General features: G+C 39.5%; 1 protein-coding gene across 18 annotated transcripts in view; it reads left to right on the top strand.

Annotated features, from left to right (window-relative positions):
- GTDC1 (glycosyltransferase like domain containing 1) overlaps positions 1–17,500 on the top strand; it is a 193,132-nt gene that overhangs the window by 144,798 nt on the left and 30,834 nt on the right. For 17 of the 18 annotated variants that reach the window (XR_014317809.1, XM_082763537.1, XM_082763547.1 and 14 more), the window contains one exon: positions 15,352–15,461. The exons of the other annotated variant lie outside the window; for it this stretch is intronic. Coding sequence is in view for 16 of the 17 variants with exons in the window: in XM_082763537.1 (XP_082619663.1) it covers positions 15,352–15,461 (110 nt within the window). In the remaining variant the exon portion in view is untranslated. The remainder of the gene's footprint in view (positions 1–15,351; positions 15,462–17,500) is intronic. 18 annotated transcript variants of the gene reach the window in all.

Below are 17,500 nucleotides of genomic sequence, written 5' to 3'. Positions count from 1 at the left end.
CAATCCCTGCCCCTTCTCTTCATTCTTCCCGAATCCGAGCCTGTCAAGGATTACAGTGTGCAACCTCTGCTGACAGCAGATAAATAACTGACAGTATTTTAGCAGAGTTGCTAGGTTCTCTGCAGAGTAATTTGTTTTCTCCTTTCTCACCAAGTCTTTAATGTTTTGTTATAAACATCTATAGCAAGGCACTGTTAATAGAAATGACTTATAGCCAGAGGTCTGGATAAAAGGCTGCGATGGTTTTCCGAGCGTCTCTCTGTGACAGCAGCTCTGCCAAAGAATTAGTTTTCCCTCCGTGTAAATGTGCTTTGGTGGAAACAGACAGCAAAATTGTGATGATCAATGGACAAAGTCCCCAGATTTGATCAGAACCCTATACTATCCCACAGGTTTTCTTTCCAAGATAATAAACTATGCATTTGGTGAACAACAAGTGTATGAAGGAGACGACGGTGACTGGTGTGGCACAATCCTCTCTCCCCACAAAATTTATACGTGAGCATTTATGTGTGTAAATTATTCCTTCTTGCTGCCCCCCAGCATGGCCACGGGCACCTGCCAAAGCTTTCGCTGTAACTGGGGCCGTGCCAGTTTGTTCTTCCTCTCTTTTTTGCATCTGGGTGTGACAGTGGATGTGCAGAGTTGCAAACCCACTGTACCCCAAACCATAGCCACATCATGCAGACGACACGTACTCATTTTATTACTATAGGATTCTGGGGCCTTGTCTCCTTTCTTTCATGAAGAAGACCTGCATTTTTTCCTTTAATTCAAGGGCCTCATCTTTTTTCTTCCCTGTGTGTGCTGTTATCATCTCAGCAGTTAAAGACTCGATAGCAGAAAGTTGTCAGAAATCAATTCTTCTTCCCCTAATTGCATGGGTGTGATAAAAGATCACACGCAGAATCGGCAAGAATTTACACACACACACAAACAAATATCAATTCACGTGAAAGATCAGATAAGCCCATTATCTAGCATCGTACGTAACAGTGTGTGACAAGAGCGTGGGGAAGGAGATACAGGAGCACGAGGAACTGTGGTGGAAGTCACGATGAGGAAATTCAGAAGAAAAAAAATACAGATTGAAAAAAATTATCTGCAGATTTCTGGTCTAAGGGAAAACGGTGTGCCCAGAGATAGCACTGTGCCCTGCTGCCTGTTTAGAATGTAGAGCATCTCTGAAGTCAAAGAGCTGAAGAAATGAGTCCATGGAGAAAAGCTTGTTTTGTGCTCACCATGTACCCATCGCTGCACTGGCATGTGGCTGCCCATCACCAGGACCTGGTCTCCTTTGCTCAGGAACAAGTCCTTGGAGAGGACACATGTCTGGTAGCACAGCCAATTCACTGCCCTCACTGCTCTTTATCGGTGAGCTGAGCACACGTCCTCTGCAAACTGCAAAGGAGAGGAGCCTACAAAGGTGTTTTAATAGTAGCACCTTATGACTCTTCGTCTCAGCAGTGTGATATAGAATTTGTGTAGTTAGGGTGTTTAGCTTTAACAGGAATTCAGAACTCAAAAGTGTTTAACATAGAAACTTTTAAGAAAACAGTTTCTTTAATATAATTTCTTTAATACACAGTGAATCTATACCCAAGTATTTCTCTTGCATTGCAGAATAATTTGGAGCAAAGTTTATCCCATTCAAGATTCAGGTATAGAAAGGCAGATGGAAAAGATGGAAGAATAAATGGTCCACCTAGAAATCACCTTTGAATACCCATTAGTACTTTTGGTCTCAACAGGCATCCCCAACATTGTAAACAGCCTGCAGAGAGCATATAGCAGAAAGGACCATGGTCCTGCTTTTCCTTTCCAGGTGCCTACACATACAACATCCTGCAAGGAAGGTAGAGATTGAATGTTCTCCAGAGAAAGGGGAGGTCTCGTGCCAGCTCATGTCACCTGCCAAATCCCCCCTTTCAGGGAAGTCTCAGCTGGCTGGTGTTTTTCTGCCCCCTTGTACTGGCATGTAGCAGAGAATTTGGCTTACATTTGTGCTGAATGGGGAGTGAGTTCCTAGAGGGAAACCACATCTTTGCAAAGCAACTGATTCTGGCAAATTTAATCCAAAAAGGTGAAAGCGGTGGGTAGATAAGACAGACTGAAAACAAAAGCTTAAAATGCAAGTGTTTATACAGCCTTAACTAAAAGGTACCAGATACGATAAAAAGCCCATAGGATGTAAAATAACAGTTTTAAAATGGATACTTCTTAGCAGTGTGTAAGGGAAGTTATCTAATACTCCCAAAGAAAACCATGTTCACCAAGGGTGCAGTATAGATGACAAATGGTGAATGAAACATTGCCATGAAAGTGTATGTAGAGAGATCTGATTAAGTAGAAGCTGACTTCTTGACCACCTAAAGCAAAAAGAAAATAGTCTAACTTCATTTTCATGCAAGCTAGGGTTATGTTTGAGAGCAGGTATTAGTTTCTTCTGAGCAGCAAACAAGAAAGTTGATGAAATACTCCAGGAAGTTCAGATTTAAAAGTTAACTGGAAGGGGGTTTGGATGTATGTGTTCTTCTTTAGTTGTTCATTCATTGCTGAAACCTGAGCTTGAAACTTCTTCCAACAGCCATGGATTTGGGATATTGAACCCTTCCAGTGGAAGATGCACTGTTCCTTAATCATTGTTTTTGAAAGTGTGCAGAAATTTTGAGCATAAAGACCTCTCAAATGTGAAAATTCTCCTCCTATAGTGAACATCACAGCATTATTTTTTTTCTATCTGTCTTCTAAAATGTTTTTTCAAAGGGCCATAAGTTGATAGTCCAGAGAAGTCATCTCCAATTTTGATAACAGGAAAAAAGATGCCTCTGTAGGTACCTTTGTAACCTTGAGCTCAAAAGCCAGATACAGTTTTGAGGAGCAGTTTGTTATGTTTAAAGTGTGGGCAGAGTCTGTAGCAAGTATTCCAAGAGCATTAGTGGCCTCATGGACTTCTTTTCAGTTCCCCTCCTGACCAGTCTCTGGGTGAGATGTGGGTCACTGAAGTTTCAGAAGAACTGTCGGGCAGATGCATGCTGAACACGAACCTACCAATTGTGAAATTTTTAGTCTGTAACAAACATTTCAAGCCATGGCAAAGTGGCAAGAATTAAATGAGCACTGTGACATTGACCTGAAAGGCACCAAGAGACCTCAGGAATGCACTGGCCCCAGGGGTTTGGAGCACCAGGATATTCCTTCCTGAATATTAGAGAAAACCAAAATATTTAATGGAATATCCCAAGTTGGAAGGGATCATCAAGTCTGACTCCTGTACTATTTGCATATAGTACTTGCAATACTTTGTCTTTCTGTAAAACTTCAAATCTGTTTTTCTAAAATCAGAGTATTCAGCATCTGATCTTGCAGGTGGAGAAACTGAGGCAGAAGGTGAATAACCAGCTTTTGCAGCAAATCTCAGGTACCTTTTGAAGTGCCCAGCTGCAATGCATCTGCCCCAGGTACCCTTTGTGTTGCCCAGCTGTGATGTCTCTGCCCCAGCTTCTTCTTGCTTTTCCCATTCAAGGTTCAGGTAACTGTTGCTATGGGACAGCGAGGAGCAATGGCATCTATGTTTAAATCGTGTACTTAAATTTTCATTAGCTGATAAGTCTGATGAGCTGGAAGTGGAGTATTTTTTATCTTTCCAAAAGATTGCATTTCTGCCAATCATACTGGAAGATACACAGAGGGTAGTGAAGGTGTTAGGTTTTGAGTGGTATTTTTTCTCATCTGTTTTCAATTGCCCAGGCTGCTGATTAATAGTTGAAGCATTTTGCTCATTTGGTATCAGCAGTGTAATAAAGGAGAGGGGAACTATCTCAGAAACACAAAGAGTGAAAATATTTTGTGATCTGTTCTCACTCAGATGTGTACTTCAAATTGCATTCCCTCAGTTGAGGGAAATAATTTCAGTTACCCTGGTCACAGTAGAAAGCAGTCCTCTTTTTGAAAGCCTTTTTTCATTAATGTAGATATGTTTCTGAGATGAGAAACGATGTTTCTTCTAATTACGGTTACATGTAGTTAATTTCCTTTTTTAAAAGCTCGGTGTGAAAGGCAGTTTCCTTTAAAAAGGGGGGGAAAAAAAGAAAAAAAAAAAAAAGTGATACAGCTGATGTTCCTGTTGCCTTAGCAACAGATTTATTTATTAGGGTCTGAAATGACATGAGTTAATATACCACATACCTGCTGATCGGCAAACTCTCCTATTTCAGCTCCAGTTGACAATTAAGTCCTGGACAGCTACAGCCAGGGGTTAATGTTACTCATTAGGAGAACTAGGTCATTACTGGGAAATCAAGGCACTTAAGGCAGCATGGATAAAATACAAAATTCAACATCTCAAGGAGTGAGGGGTTTTATGTTAATTAACCTTATTTTCCTTTCATTAAAAAAAATCTTTCATATATGCATATGACAGTGGATCAATTAATTGGAAAAAAAAAAAAAAAAAGTAAGCTGTAGTTTACTTTCCTCTCCTAGTTGTCTTCATTTCCTTTGGAAGGGTTTCATTATTTTATGGAAAATTCTTATGTCTATATGATGAGTAAAAAGGGTATTAAAATTAAGAAGGGAATCATCATGGAAATCAGCTTTACCACAAGGGAATGAGCAAATAAAAGCCTTGGAAATGAAAATAAATAAGCTTTGCTAATACCTCACCTAAGGAGCAGAATATAAGCCCATCAGAGCTTGGAGATATTTAGAGGTACTTCTTTGCTTCTTTATTAAGCAGTTACATAGTTATTTGACCTTCAGAAACCGAAACTTTAGAGAACTAAATCCAAGTTGTTGGTAAATACTCTATTTACAGAAGGCTGTTCAGTGGTGTAGTGCACAGTCACTCCTGTAGTTAGTAATGGGCTGCTGGTTTCCAGTGAAATTAAATATATTCTCTGAAAGTTTTATTAAGATATCTGAGTGGGAGTTTTAACTTGATAAGTCATAAGTGATTTAATAAAGCTCTCCTGAAAGCCTTTATTTACTAACTTTTAGCAGGCTTCATTCTGATATTGGAGAACTTAATAGGCTGAAAAATAATCATATTAAAATAAAACTTTTTTTTTTTTTTTTTTTTTTTTTTTACTCACTGCTTCCTCAAATACATCTAGTTCTTTCACTTCTACTAAGAACTGTACTTTCTTTTCTCTATTTAATCTCTGTGGCCCAATTCTGCTCCTCATTATGTGTAGATAAATTTGGTGTAAACCCTTTTTCCCCTCCTGCAAAGTCATGGTTAAAGCAACACCTTACCTGGGGTGCACATAGTAAGAGCAGTAAGAGATCGTAAGAGCACTGCTATCTGCAACAGAAGCAAAACTCAAGCCCTTTGAGTGGTTTTGTGCTACGGGGGATGTTTTTGCACTCCAAAGTACCCCACAGCCATGTGTTTCTATTTCCAAAGCCATCTTCACTTGATTAGTATGGCAATAATTTACTGAAAAACCCCAAGGTGGCCGGTGGGCACGGTGCTGAGTGTGACTCACCAGAGGTGATCTCCTGCTGATGTGGCCCTGCTTCAAGGACAGGAGTGTGGTGAGAAGAGGTCGGCAGAGCAATGTGAAGGGAGCCCTTGAGCTTAGCATGTCACACTGCTCAAACGTGAAGGTATGGCGGTGAGACAGAAAGAATTTTTAAATATCCGGAAAAAGGGAAATAACTTGAAGATTCGGTTTAAAATATCACAGGTAGAAACCTTCCTTCTTCATTCCCTCTGTACTACCCAAACACTTGTGAGACTGCCATGTTAGTGCTGTCCTCTGAAGACTCTCAGGACAAAGTTTCAACCTTGGCTGAAAAACTGATTTTGTGTTAAAATAAGACTGGAAGATGTTAGATTATTGTTTGTTTGGAGTCAGTGTATCACAGTTTGCCATAAATCTCCAGTAAGCTTGTCTCTCCCCTTTTCCATGATAGGAAACTCATTTTGTGGTGTCTTTCTTCTCTGGGCCACTGAGAAAAACAGATCTTCTAGCCGAAGTGCATGTGAACTAGTGGAACCAAGGAGCCCTTTTGTGGCTCTGGAGGAAGGGGGCTTAAACTCTCCCACCTATTGCCATCAAAACAATCTTTTTCTGCCCCATTTTCCCAGGCCTATCTCGGTGTTTCTTTGCCATGCTGTTTTTGCGTAGCTAGTCATATTGATCAGATCTTATTTGTCCCTACTGCTTTTTGTGGTTCACTTCTAAGGGCTTTAGTCAAACTAGAACAGCACACATTTCTATTGCCACTTTCTGCCCCTTCATCCCCCCCTCTTCTACCACTGTCTTTTTCTTAACCAAATCTTCCCCATTTTCTCACGGTTTCATATTTTTAATGCATATAAACCAATTCTTTATTCTGCAAAGTTCCAGGAATGTTATTCAGAGTCCAGCAGAGAAATCATTGAAAGTGAAGACAAGATCTATGTTTTCAGAGACGCTGGATCCTGCCTGGGTTTCAGCAGCCTGACCTGTGAAGGTAGGAGAGGTCTTGCTTGGCTTTGGCCTGATGTGTGTCCAAGACACGTGGACCACTCAGTGACCAGACACCAGAAGAAAATTTTGCAGTCTTGCCTACATTTTTAGGAAGATCTTCACAAGGGCAACAAAGAGCGTGTCTTTGACACAAAATCAAACCACTCAAATATTCAGTTCTCACTCTAAAACAAAAAGAGGCTTGAATACTTAAAACAGAGGCTTCTTTGAAATTTAATATATGTAAGATGTGCTTTGCGGTTTCATTGGGTGGTAGGATTTTAAATCATGTTCTTTGGATGTTCTGGAAAAATTTTGGCAGAATTTTTCTGGAAGGCTGTAGTCCAAGATAGCTTCAGTCCTGGGAAACATCATAAAGAAGGACAGAAGGGGTTTTGCAGTAAGTCCCAGGCAAAATCAGTAGATGATGCCACCTTTTGTAATATGCAGCACCCATCACCAAAGTATGTGAATACCTTCTGAGAAACAAAAATCTAATCATTCGTAAGCCAATGATCTAATATTATTCCTTATTTTCACCAATAATGGGGGATTATGTTTCTTCTGTTTCTTCCTTCAAAGCTCCTTTTAATTAATTCCTTCTTACTGCACTGCAACTATTTGATTTTCTTCTCTCGTTCCCTTCTTTTTCTCCCCCACTTTCCTCTTCTTCATGTTTTCACCCTTTCTTTTTCCTTTTGTCTTCTGTAATCTCTGCTTTTTCTTGCTTGCAGTTGTGCAAAAACTTGACTCGATGAAATTAGTTCATTCCGTGTTCTGAAAGCTGTGAGATTTGGAGCTGTTTTAATCTCTTTGAATAATGAGTTTCAGGCCTTGGTCTTGGTGCCAAGAAAGTTCCTGCTTAGGAGCTTCATCCTTGGAGAGGACAGCTGCACAAATCCACAAAGGATGAGTTATTTTAGGTACCTGTGCTAACTCCCCTCAGGGTATTGCTCTGTTACCAGGGCTTGCTTTTTGACCCCAATGGATTATTTGAGGGAGTATTAAATAGTCATAGTTTTGTGATGCAAGCTCACCATGAAAATGAGAGAGGAGCAGAGCATCAAGACAGGGCCTTGTACAGTGGGTTTGCCATTCTCAGGCAAACGTGTAATGTATTTTTTATGTAGTGATTTACGTTCGATTCTTCTGTTCTTCCAAGGAACCACCCGAGTAAATTCTTAGCCGTTTATTATCATATTCATACCCATCGTTTATTACCATGGCATGATTTTTCATAGCATGTTGAATTACAATAGGATATGCTGTGTGTGGTTATCAGAGCTGTCAGGGTCACTCAGATTATTTTATCTGGCCTACCACGGCTCCCAACAACAGGAAACCATTTGTTATGTTACCTTTGCAACACAAAAGGAAGTTCATGTAAATTTTTCCTCCGAGAAACTATTTGGGGGTAGTCCATAGCGGTTACTGGATTCCACTAAAAATTCGACAGAAACGTTTTTCATCTGAATCCTGCGCTTGTGAAAAGCTAGGTTCACTAATTTGGAGCAAAAGAAATGAAAAAAGGCAACAGAATGAAAGTGCATTGATTTCTACACCAAAGTAACTGAGACCAAACGCCGGTCTTTGTCTTCAAAGGTTAATCTCTCTTTAAGAAATAAGCAGGAGGCTCAATGACTGATGCTGATCCCGAGGTTTCTTTGGTTAGAGAATGTACAATATTTTATTTTGAGTTTTTTCTCCATGAATTGTGAGGGGAGAGGAAGAAGAATCTAAACAATAAACTCCCAAGGTTCTTTTTTTATGAATCTCTTCTAGATAACACAAGATAGGAGAAAATGCTTTTCCAGCGTAAAGCAAAATGCCACCCATTTTTCTCAGGCCAGCAATTTGAAAAAATCAGAAGGTAAAATACACACTCCTCACTGTAAATACGTCATGGGATATAATAGAAAATAAAACACTGTCTTTGCTGGTTCTGTTCAGCTGCTCTTTGCCTGTATACTACCATCTCTGAATTCCTTGGCCTGCACAGGTATTTTGCAAGCACAGGTGAGGATCAGAACCTTTTCTTCTACCTGTAGGACCTCAAAATTTGGCTAGAATTTATTCTGTAGTGTCATTTTTTCAGTGACACTTAGGCAAAAACCTTTGCTTCTAGCTGACTCCATTTCCTATTAACTGAGGGGGTACTGGAGATCGTGGCAACTTTTGATACTGATGATGCCAGACAATGTTTAGAGGCACAATTACAGCAGACATTTTGTAAGCGTATCAGCTGAAGAAGGAAACTCATTGGACTTAACTACATATTTACACTGTACCTCTGCCTCATATTGGAAATGTAAAAAGATGGAAAAATACTGTGATAAATTGAATAAATGGAAAGCAATTAACTTTTCCTTCATGTTTGCATTTTCATCGTTATTTCTTTTTCCCCTGTTTCATTTCTAATAGCTCTTTCCTGGCAGTAATATTTCCTCTTTTGCAGTTATCATGAGCATTGTTACCAGAAATTTGGTATTAGAATTTTAATTTTTTCTGTCCCTATTTTTTTTTTAATCTTAACACAGAAAATGTATATTAAAGTCATTTGATTTAGGAAAGTCCTCTGCCCTTCATGAAAATAATTACTTGAATATATTTCATTTGATGCGTTGAATAGGCTCGTAACTTAGTCCTCTTACTTTAGGATGAATATTATCCTCCAGAAGTATGTACTGACTCCGATCCTCACCACTTTTCTGTAAATGAAAGCTCCTCTAAAACCTTATCTTACAGATGAGGAAACCTTGGCAGAGCGGTCCCGTGGGAAATCAGTGAAATCAGTGTCAGGAAAAGCCCAGAACTCTGTGATTCTCTGTTTTGAAGGCCATGCTTATTTTTTTTTTGCCACAACACTGATATTGTCTAAGTTATCGGATTATAATAAACCTGTGTTCACATGTTGCAGATTTAATGTGAAATGTCAAAGTATACCATAGTAAACAGTGCAATGCAGTGTGAAATCACTGATATTTTTCTGTAGGTGAGGTTTGACATGAAATGGAGCCCCATTTCTGGCTCGATCTTGTGCATTTAAGGACTGCACCATTCATTGATGTGCTGCTGCTCATTTCTTGAGAATGCCTTGGACAGATACAGGGTCAACAGGAGGCTGATGTCATGTGAGTCCTCTTATCAGCCTGTGGCATCCTTCATCACCCTCCCCAAGTCTGTATCATATCAACCAAAGCAGTTCAGAACCTCAAGTTCCTGCTTTTATCACCCAAACAATGTTCCTGGGATAAAGGCACCTTCCAGCTCCTGGCTCTGTGTGCGATGGAGGGGCAGATCTTGCCTTGCTGCTCACACAGCTCTCAGCACCAGTTTTTCTTCTGCCCATGCTTTTCTTCATTTTCATTGTTTCAGAACTTTTAAGTACTACAAAGATTTTCACACGTTTTCTACCTCCTTGTCCTTGTTTCTTTTGTTCTGCGTCCTCCTCACTGTCCCTTGCTTCTCTTCTGACATTGCTGGGTGTCTGTCCTCTCTATCTTCTCTGCCTCTTCAGTTCTTCTCCTTTAATTACCATGCAGTTTTATTTTTGCTTCCTAATTCATATCTATACCGATATTTTTCTGACCTTTTCTCTACCACTGATAGCACTCTCAAGTGCTGTCTGCAGCTTCTGTTTCCATCACAGTCTGATTCTTCTGTATTCCTTTGTTTTTCCCAGCTATGTACCTTTTCCTTTTTCTTTTCTATTTACTGTGTACTTTTTCTCCCCTGAGTTTGAACATGCCATCATTTTTAAATTCTCAATTTGAGCATTTCTGTTCTTTGATTTTCTCTTCTTGCGCTTCTGTCTCTTTACAATCTTTTGCCTATCTTCTCTGGCCTGCGTGCTGCCAAACTCACTCCTCACTTTTTCACCTTCCCAGAACTAATAGACCAGCTGCAGTGAGGCTGTAAGATCTGGGTCTTAGAAACTTCATTTCCTTAAACTTAATTATTGATTTTGTGCTCCCGGATTTCCTTTCCTGCTCCTGCCCCTATACCCTGCTGCAGCCTGTCAGAGGCTGATGTCCCTTGTCCTCCCTTTTCCACTGTGGGTGTCCTGGCTTGCCAGTCCTCTGTCTCCAAAAGTGATGCCCAACTTCACAAATAATGAATGCCATTTTAGTGGTTTTATTTTTTTGTGAGCCATTTTCTGGCAGAAATTGCAGGTAGCATGAATTTGTGTTTTAGCTCTTGGTGTGTAGACTATAAAAGTGATAAAATGCTAGTTTAACTTGTGAAAAATTTGTACTTGTGTTAGTAATGCCATTTCTGAATGCCACCTGTGTGTCTGTCTGACATTCAGGTGATTTCATGAAATGGGGGGGCAGAAGGAGATGTACCCAGGTTGGGGCAGCTGAAGCTGCTGCTCTTTTTCCACTTTTTTTGTACTGATGCTTGCTATAGACTGCTCCTCGGTGAGCTGGACATGGTGCTGCTTGTCCTGCCTGGGCTTTCAGGGTGTTTTGCTTTGCTTAGGATTGTGTAGAAAACGTTGTGAATTGCTTGGATTTAAATCATTGTAAAAAAAATGAAACATGACCATGTGCACTCACAGTTTTGAATTCTCTACCACTCAAATGCTAAATGTCTTAAGAAGATTAAGATCAAGCTTTTTAATATTGCTTTTAGCTGAGCTTATTTGTAACCCTTTCAGAATATGTCATACCTTGGGAGATGGCACAACAGGACTGCTGTTATCACAGGCATTACATACCCTTGATGCGGTATTTTCTGAAGTATTAAGACTTTCTCCCTGGCTCAGCACTTTCTTGTTACTGATTAACTTGCATAAATCATAGTTTTTAAACTCATTTTTTTTACGAAAATAAACTGCCTTCATTTTGCCCCTTTGAGCAAATTCTGTCTCTCCTGCACAACTCTTCTACTTTGTAATTGCATAGCTATATGTGTCTTTCTCCAAATCCTAAATAACTGGGATTATCACCAAGTGTGAAAAGTTTACATACACTTAAAAAATTAAACTTAAGTCACAGAAGACCATCTGGGCCTCTTACTGAATTTCACTCAAATTTAAGAGATGAATATGCACAGAATAATATAAAGGGCCAGATTCTGATATTTCTTTCTTTCTTTTTCTTCCCATCCCTGGTCAGGGCGTAGGCATCCTGCTGCAGAAGGGAGTAACTCCAGGTGAGCTGGTCTATATGCGTTCTCCATCCAAGTCCAGCAAAGGGCAAGGCTCAAGGGCTCAGGCTGAATTCACAAAATCCCTGAAAAGCAGAAAGGGGTTTTGAAAACTTTTGCTATTGACTGTGTAGTGGAGCCTCGTCGTAGTTGCATTTTTAATCATTTTAGGCTGAAAAGAGGGATGTCAAGTCATCAATTAATCATGACAGCATCCTTCTGTGGTGAAAAAATAATACTGTCACACCCATTTTATAAACAAAATCTAAAGCAGAGATAATGGAGGCTCGATACTGATGCTGCTGATACTGCAGCCCTCCCGTTCCTCGCCTGTGGACGGTCTGGAAAGTTTTGTTTCAGACTGCAAGGGGAAGTCGCTGTAAGTCAGGAGGAACCGTGGGCTGTGCTCCCACACCCAGACCGCTAAACCTCAGCCAGTTCTTACGAGAGGCTTAAAGTGTCTCTCTTGAAACGTGTTTGGGACACAAAAATTAAAAAAAAAAACTCGAGTAATCCTAGGTAAAAAAAATAAATGAATAAACAAATTACGGTGCAGTATCTGAATGTGGAAATTGAGCATCTCCAACAGCCGTGCTCTCAATGCAAAGCTAGGTAAAAGGAGGAAGCATATGGTGCCGGTGTCCATTTTGTGGCAGTTTACAGCTGGAGTTTGGTCATTCTGATGTTTTCATGTTCTTACGATGAAATTTAGACACATTCGTACTCTGCCCAGTTCTTATGTTTCCTGTACCAGATGCATATCAGATCCAGTAAAAATACAAGAGGATTTCAAGTACTTAAACAGCAAAACCAGACCCTAGAATCAAATTAGCTAAATTTTCCTCAAAACATAATATCTTAAAAGAAAATTTTGTATTTTTATTTCAGCCTTTTATACGATGTTGCAGCTCTTCCTAAGGAAGTGGAGCATATATATAATTAATACCGTTTAATAAAGCTCCAAAATGCAACAGATGCAGCCAAAAGTGCACGTCATTTTGAGCAGATCTTTAGAGAACAGACATTCCATATTGTGTTCATCTTTTTCCACGATCACTGCTATGACAATCTGGTGTGTTTAGCAGTTGTTGCTGAGTAAGGCAGACTGGATCGTATATGATTTTCTCCATGTCAGCCAAGAAGCGCAGCACTCTTTGGTGCGGCAAAGAGTTGGTCTTGTGCTAGTTAGTCCTTTCTACCAGGAGTAGCTACACCTTTAGTAACTGGTGAGTGGAGTAATGATTGCAAGCTGTAGGTACATGTGCTGGAAGTTTGCTGTAGGTCTTAGCAAAGTGACTGGAAATAAAATGGCCATGGTGTGGAAAAGCCGCAGGCACTGACAGCTCAGACGGTATGACCTCCCAAATAGAAAAGCTCTGAGATTCACAAAACGTGTCCCTAAAACCTCCGGGTATCATATAAAAGTTAAATATTTTCAGAGGGGATATGGAAGGAGGTTCACCTACATCAGAAAACCCATACGAAAGACTCCAGTGCAGAGGAAACGTTTCCCCTTTCAGCATTCCTTCTGGGTGCCAAATTTTCCTTCTGTTCTTCCCCACCTATTAAACAAAGCTGCAACTTCCAATTCCTATCAGTTTTCCTAAATATGTGCAGCTTATGTGGCTTCTCCGAGCTGCAAGGCTTCACGTTCTCCTGCCAGCTCCTTGACAATGTGGCTCCAACAGCATCCTCCACTCTTGGCTGCCTCTGGGACCCCTGGTCTCTTCTGGAAAGGGAGAAGGAAAGCATATCCTTTTCTGGAAGGACTTTGTGTGACTGCGAAGCCGATAGCGCGGCTGTGAAAAGCTTGGAAGGCTCTGTGCGAGCGTCGTGGCTCTGTCTGTCGGGACCGGCTTCCCTGCGTACGTGGATGTTGGGTTCCACCCCGGGATGAGAAGCTGGGCTTGGCATAGCTCGGCGTCGCATACAGGGTGTGCTTGACAGGATCACCACCAAAAATCTGCCCAAAAGGGAAACTGAGGCGAGCAGGAAACACAGTCCTGCACGACACAGGCTCACAGCACCACCGCTTTTCTCCCTGCAAACTTTCCCATTTCCAATAGGCGATCCCTTCCAGCCAAGTCTGAATCATCTCTTGTAATCCCCCTTCAGCTCTTTCAGCTGAGCACTTGGAGGGAACTGAAATGCTGCAAATACACCAACACACAGAATTTACCTGCCAGAAACAGGTGGCTACTTCAGCCCAAGCAAACCGGTGGGCAGTTATCACTCTTTTTTTTATCAGCTGAAGGAAATTTCTCTCTCCCAGTCAGCGATCCTAGCCACTCTGGTTGCTGGAACCCCCGTGAAAACTCCTGGTTCGCAGATGTGAAACAAATTAGGAAGCTTATGCTGTTGCATTCCTCTTTATTATTGGGAACAAAACAAATCTGGGAGATGCAGAACTTCTTAAAGTAATTATTGTCTGGCTTCCTTTTTTTTTTTTTTTTTTTTTTAAAAAAAAAAAATGCAACTGATTCTGAGAACTGCACAGTTTCTGACGAGTTTTCAGCCTAGGAAAGTCACATTAATTATAAGATTAATTTGTTTTAATTCCCTAAACCAAAAATATTGACTGAATAAGAAATTAACACATGTAGAGCTGCAGATGTCATTTGGCTTCAGATTTCCTGATTGATATAATTATTAATCTTTCATATAGCAGTGTGACAAACCTACAGATTCATTCTAGAAAATTAGTCTGTGAGGAAAGACACCAGGGCAGCTGAGCTGTAGATTTTCCCTTAATACAGGAAGGAAAACAGTGGAATTTTCTAAATAATAAATAAACCCAAAATATTTTAAAGACATATGGTGCACATCTGTCTGAAATACAATAATTTAAAGCAGAATAATTAAATGCAAAATATAATATTCACCTTTGTGTGGGGGAAGTCTCTCATTTAATCTTTAATAAAACGTACCAAATTTTAGAAATTTAGATCATTTGTGGTGACTGTTGTGACTATTCCTTCTGTCCTAGTAAAGACAGTAGACAAGCAAATTGTTTTTTCCTTTGTTAAATAACTAAATTTGTGTTTCAAGGCATTGACTGTCATACCTATACAAACCTTTAGTATTATCTTCAGCTGAAATTATAAATAAATACAGGTTTCTTGTTCACTAGTTTAACTTCCAGTTACATCCCTGAAAGTCTAAAGGTAGAAAAAGCCTCATGTTAGTTCTTTCCTTCTTGATCTAAAGCACTAAACAGATCAGAAGCTTTCCATTAGTACATGGATTCATAAAATTCCAGTTTTGGAAATCCTAAGTTTCTAGCAAAAGTTTTTGATTAGCATATTGCTCCTGAAAAAAGCGACAATAAGCTATAATGGAGATGGTATACGTATCTTTTGACAGATAAAAAATAAAGATTATATATTTTCTTTCCTACCTTATCCTTTCTTTAGTGTGCTTTTGCCTTCAGCTGGATGTGATATTCAGTCCTTCTCACTTTAAAAAGTTCATAATTTAAGGAGTAAAGTAAAAAGTTGGCAATTTGAGGAATAAAGACATTTGAGGACAGGGAGGGATGTAAGAATCTGATGAAACTGAGTTTTGATCCTGAGTGCTGGCTTGAGGAAAATATTCAACCATGCTGCATAAATAAAGAGGGAATTTATGCTGAAGAGCTTTAGTCCCTCAAAGTGGAACTGAAGATAAATAGTGTTCTGGTAAACAGAAAACAATTCCACAAGTAAACATAAGTGATGCTGAGATAAGTTCTGTTTATTTCAAGGGAACATGACAAAGATCCTGAAACTTTCTTTAAAGTGCTGCTGAAACTGAAAGAGAAAGAACTACCTTTTCATGTGTCCGTCCTCGGAGAGTGTTTCACTGATGTTCCAGGTACCTTTTTTTTTTTCTTTTTTAATATAAAGTTACCATAAAATAGGTATTTCCAGAAGGAATTTTCAAGTGCGTATTTTCCTACACTAGTGAAAAGAACGTGTTTAAAATCTTCATAGTTGTGAAAGTAAATATTGATATATTACAAAATCAAAATGATTAGAGACAGCAAGCATTTTTCTTTTTACTCGGCAGGGCAAGACCGTGTTTATGAGTTCTGTTTCGGTAACACATCTATATTTATGTAAGTCTACAAATAGGTGTAAATGATTGGATGGTTCAGATAGGAAATAAAATCTTTCAGGTCTTGGTCACTCATCTGAAATCCAGACCAAGATTTTAGCAGGTGAAAACACTTAGTTCCCTTTCAAACATAAGGTTAAGAAGTTGTGTGGAGAGCTTCTGGTTTGTATCTGGCATGAAAGTGGTCGTTAATCTTTAGTATTTTTCTACCACTCTTTTGCACAGTCCTTCCTTTTCTTGGTTTCTGACAACCACCACACAGTATAAAGTTTTACTCAATTGAAAAAGAAATAGAGCTTATCCTGGATAGACACAGCTTTGTGTCTGAGAGGTTGTGGCAATAAAGAGACCGACCAAATCCTCTAGTGGGTGTGCACATAGTAAATTAAGCCTTTTGAAAATGGATATTAGCCACAGGTGAGCTCCAGAATACCTGGTGCTTTTGCTCATCCATGTTTTCCAAATTGTAGACTAGTATCCATCTACCACCTCAGTCTCTAAAATTGGACTTGGAATCAGTTGAAAATCTTTTTCTTTCTTTTTTTTTTTTTTTTTTTTTTTTGTCAGTTGTGTAGTATCTGTGGCCTGCTGGTCTGTGATTTTTCAATTGGTTTAGTTTTGATTTTCCAGCTTTTAGACACCAGGAAATTGATCTGATCCAAATAACTTTCAAGTCCCCAACTGCGGTACAGCTGGATTGGAAAAAAAAAAGGTCATCATTGGGTAGTAGGAAATTCTTCCTGCTTTCCGTCCACTTCTTTTTAGGCAGTTTTCTGAAAGCCTGTTCTTCAAGGCGGGTCTTATAGCAGATCCCAAGGCAACGTTGCTTTCCAGACTGAGTGCACCAGATTTCTTAGAAGGAGAAATTTCTAAGGAATATGTGACAGATAGGAATATATGATGGTGCACTGCGGGAACAGATTCTATTGACACTCATTTTGGATGTTGTTACATATCTCATTTGTGGCTTCAGTACTTATGAATAATGTAGATCATCCTAAATTTATGCCAGTATATCAAATCTATATGCCGCACCTCTTGTCTTGTCAATTCATTCATCCTCGTGTATAAATAGAGTCTATATAAAGGGCAACATGGTGAAATGTGTCTCATCACCATGCATTTGATAGGGCCATATTCATACAAATGACATATGCAGGTCATTGCTAACAAGTACCAATAAAACCTGTTGCACATGCTTTGCTGAAAATCTACTTAAGAGATTTTTTCCAGACTTTTTTTTTTTTTTTTTAAGAAGAAATCGTTGGCACAGCAATTCTGTTCCGTCCAGTTATGGGATCAAATGCCCTCAGTATTATAAGTGTCATGTTTACAGTTTTTGGTAAGAAATAAAGTAATGTACATGTATTTTATAATTTGATAATCATTCATTTATTTGAAAACCCAATTTTTCAGTACCTCGCTGGTTAGCAGTACACAGTGAATATCCAGTAGGAAGTTAAGAAATATTTTGTTTTCAGTGATGCTGAAGCTTGTTTTTAGGCTGTAAAGGGGTCAAGAGGTAAGATTTACTTAGGGCTTTGGATGGTTGGCTGTGGTGTGGTCTCTGCCAGTGGTGGAGGGGTGAAGGCTGGCGAGTATCCCAGTGGCAGCCACAAGTCACCCCTTAGGAATGAAATTTGTGTTAGCTATCTGATCACTGATCATTATGCACACTTTCACATAGGGGTTTAATAATGCTTTCTGTGATTGGTATTCTTTCTTAGGATGGAAGCTGCACTTTCAGCGTATTTTTTTTAAGGATGATGACGTTTGGCTAGGTAGCAGTAGCAGCT

This window comes from Aythya marila, assembly GCF_965140915.1.
Source record: "Aythya marila genome assembly, chromosome: 6".
NCBI lineage: Eukaryota > Metazoa > Chordata > Aves > Anseriformes > Anatidae > Aythya > Aythya marila.
This window is presented reverse-complemented; position numbering and strand designations above follow the sequence as displayed.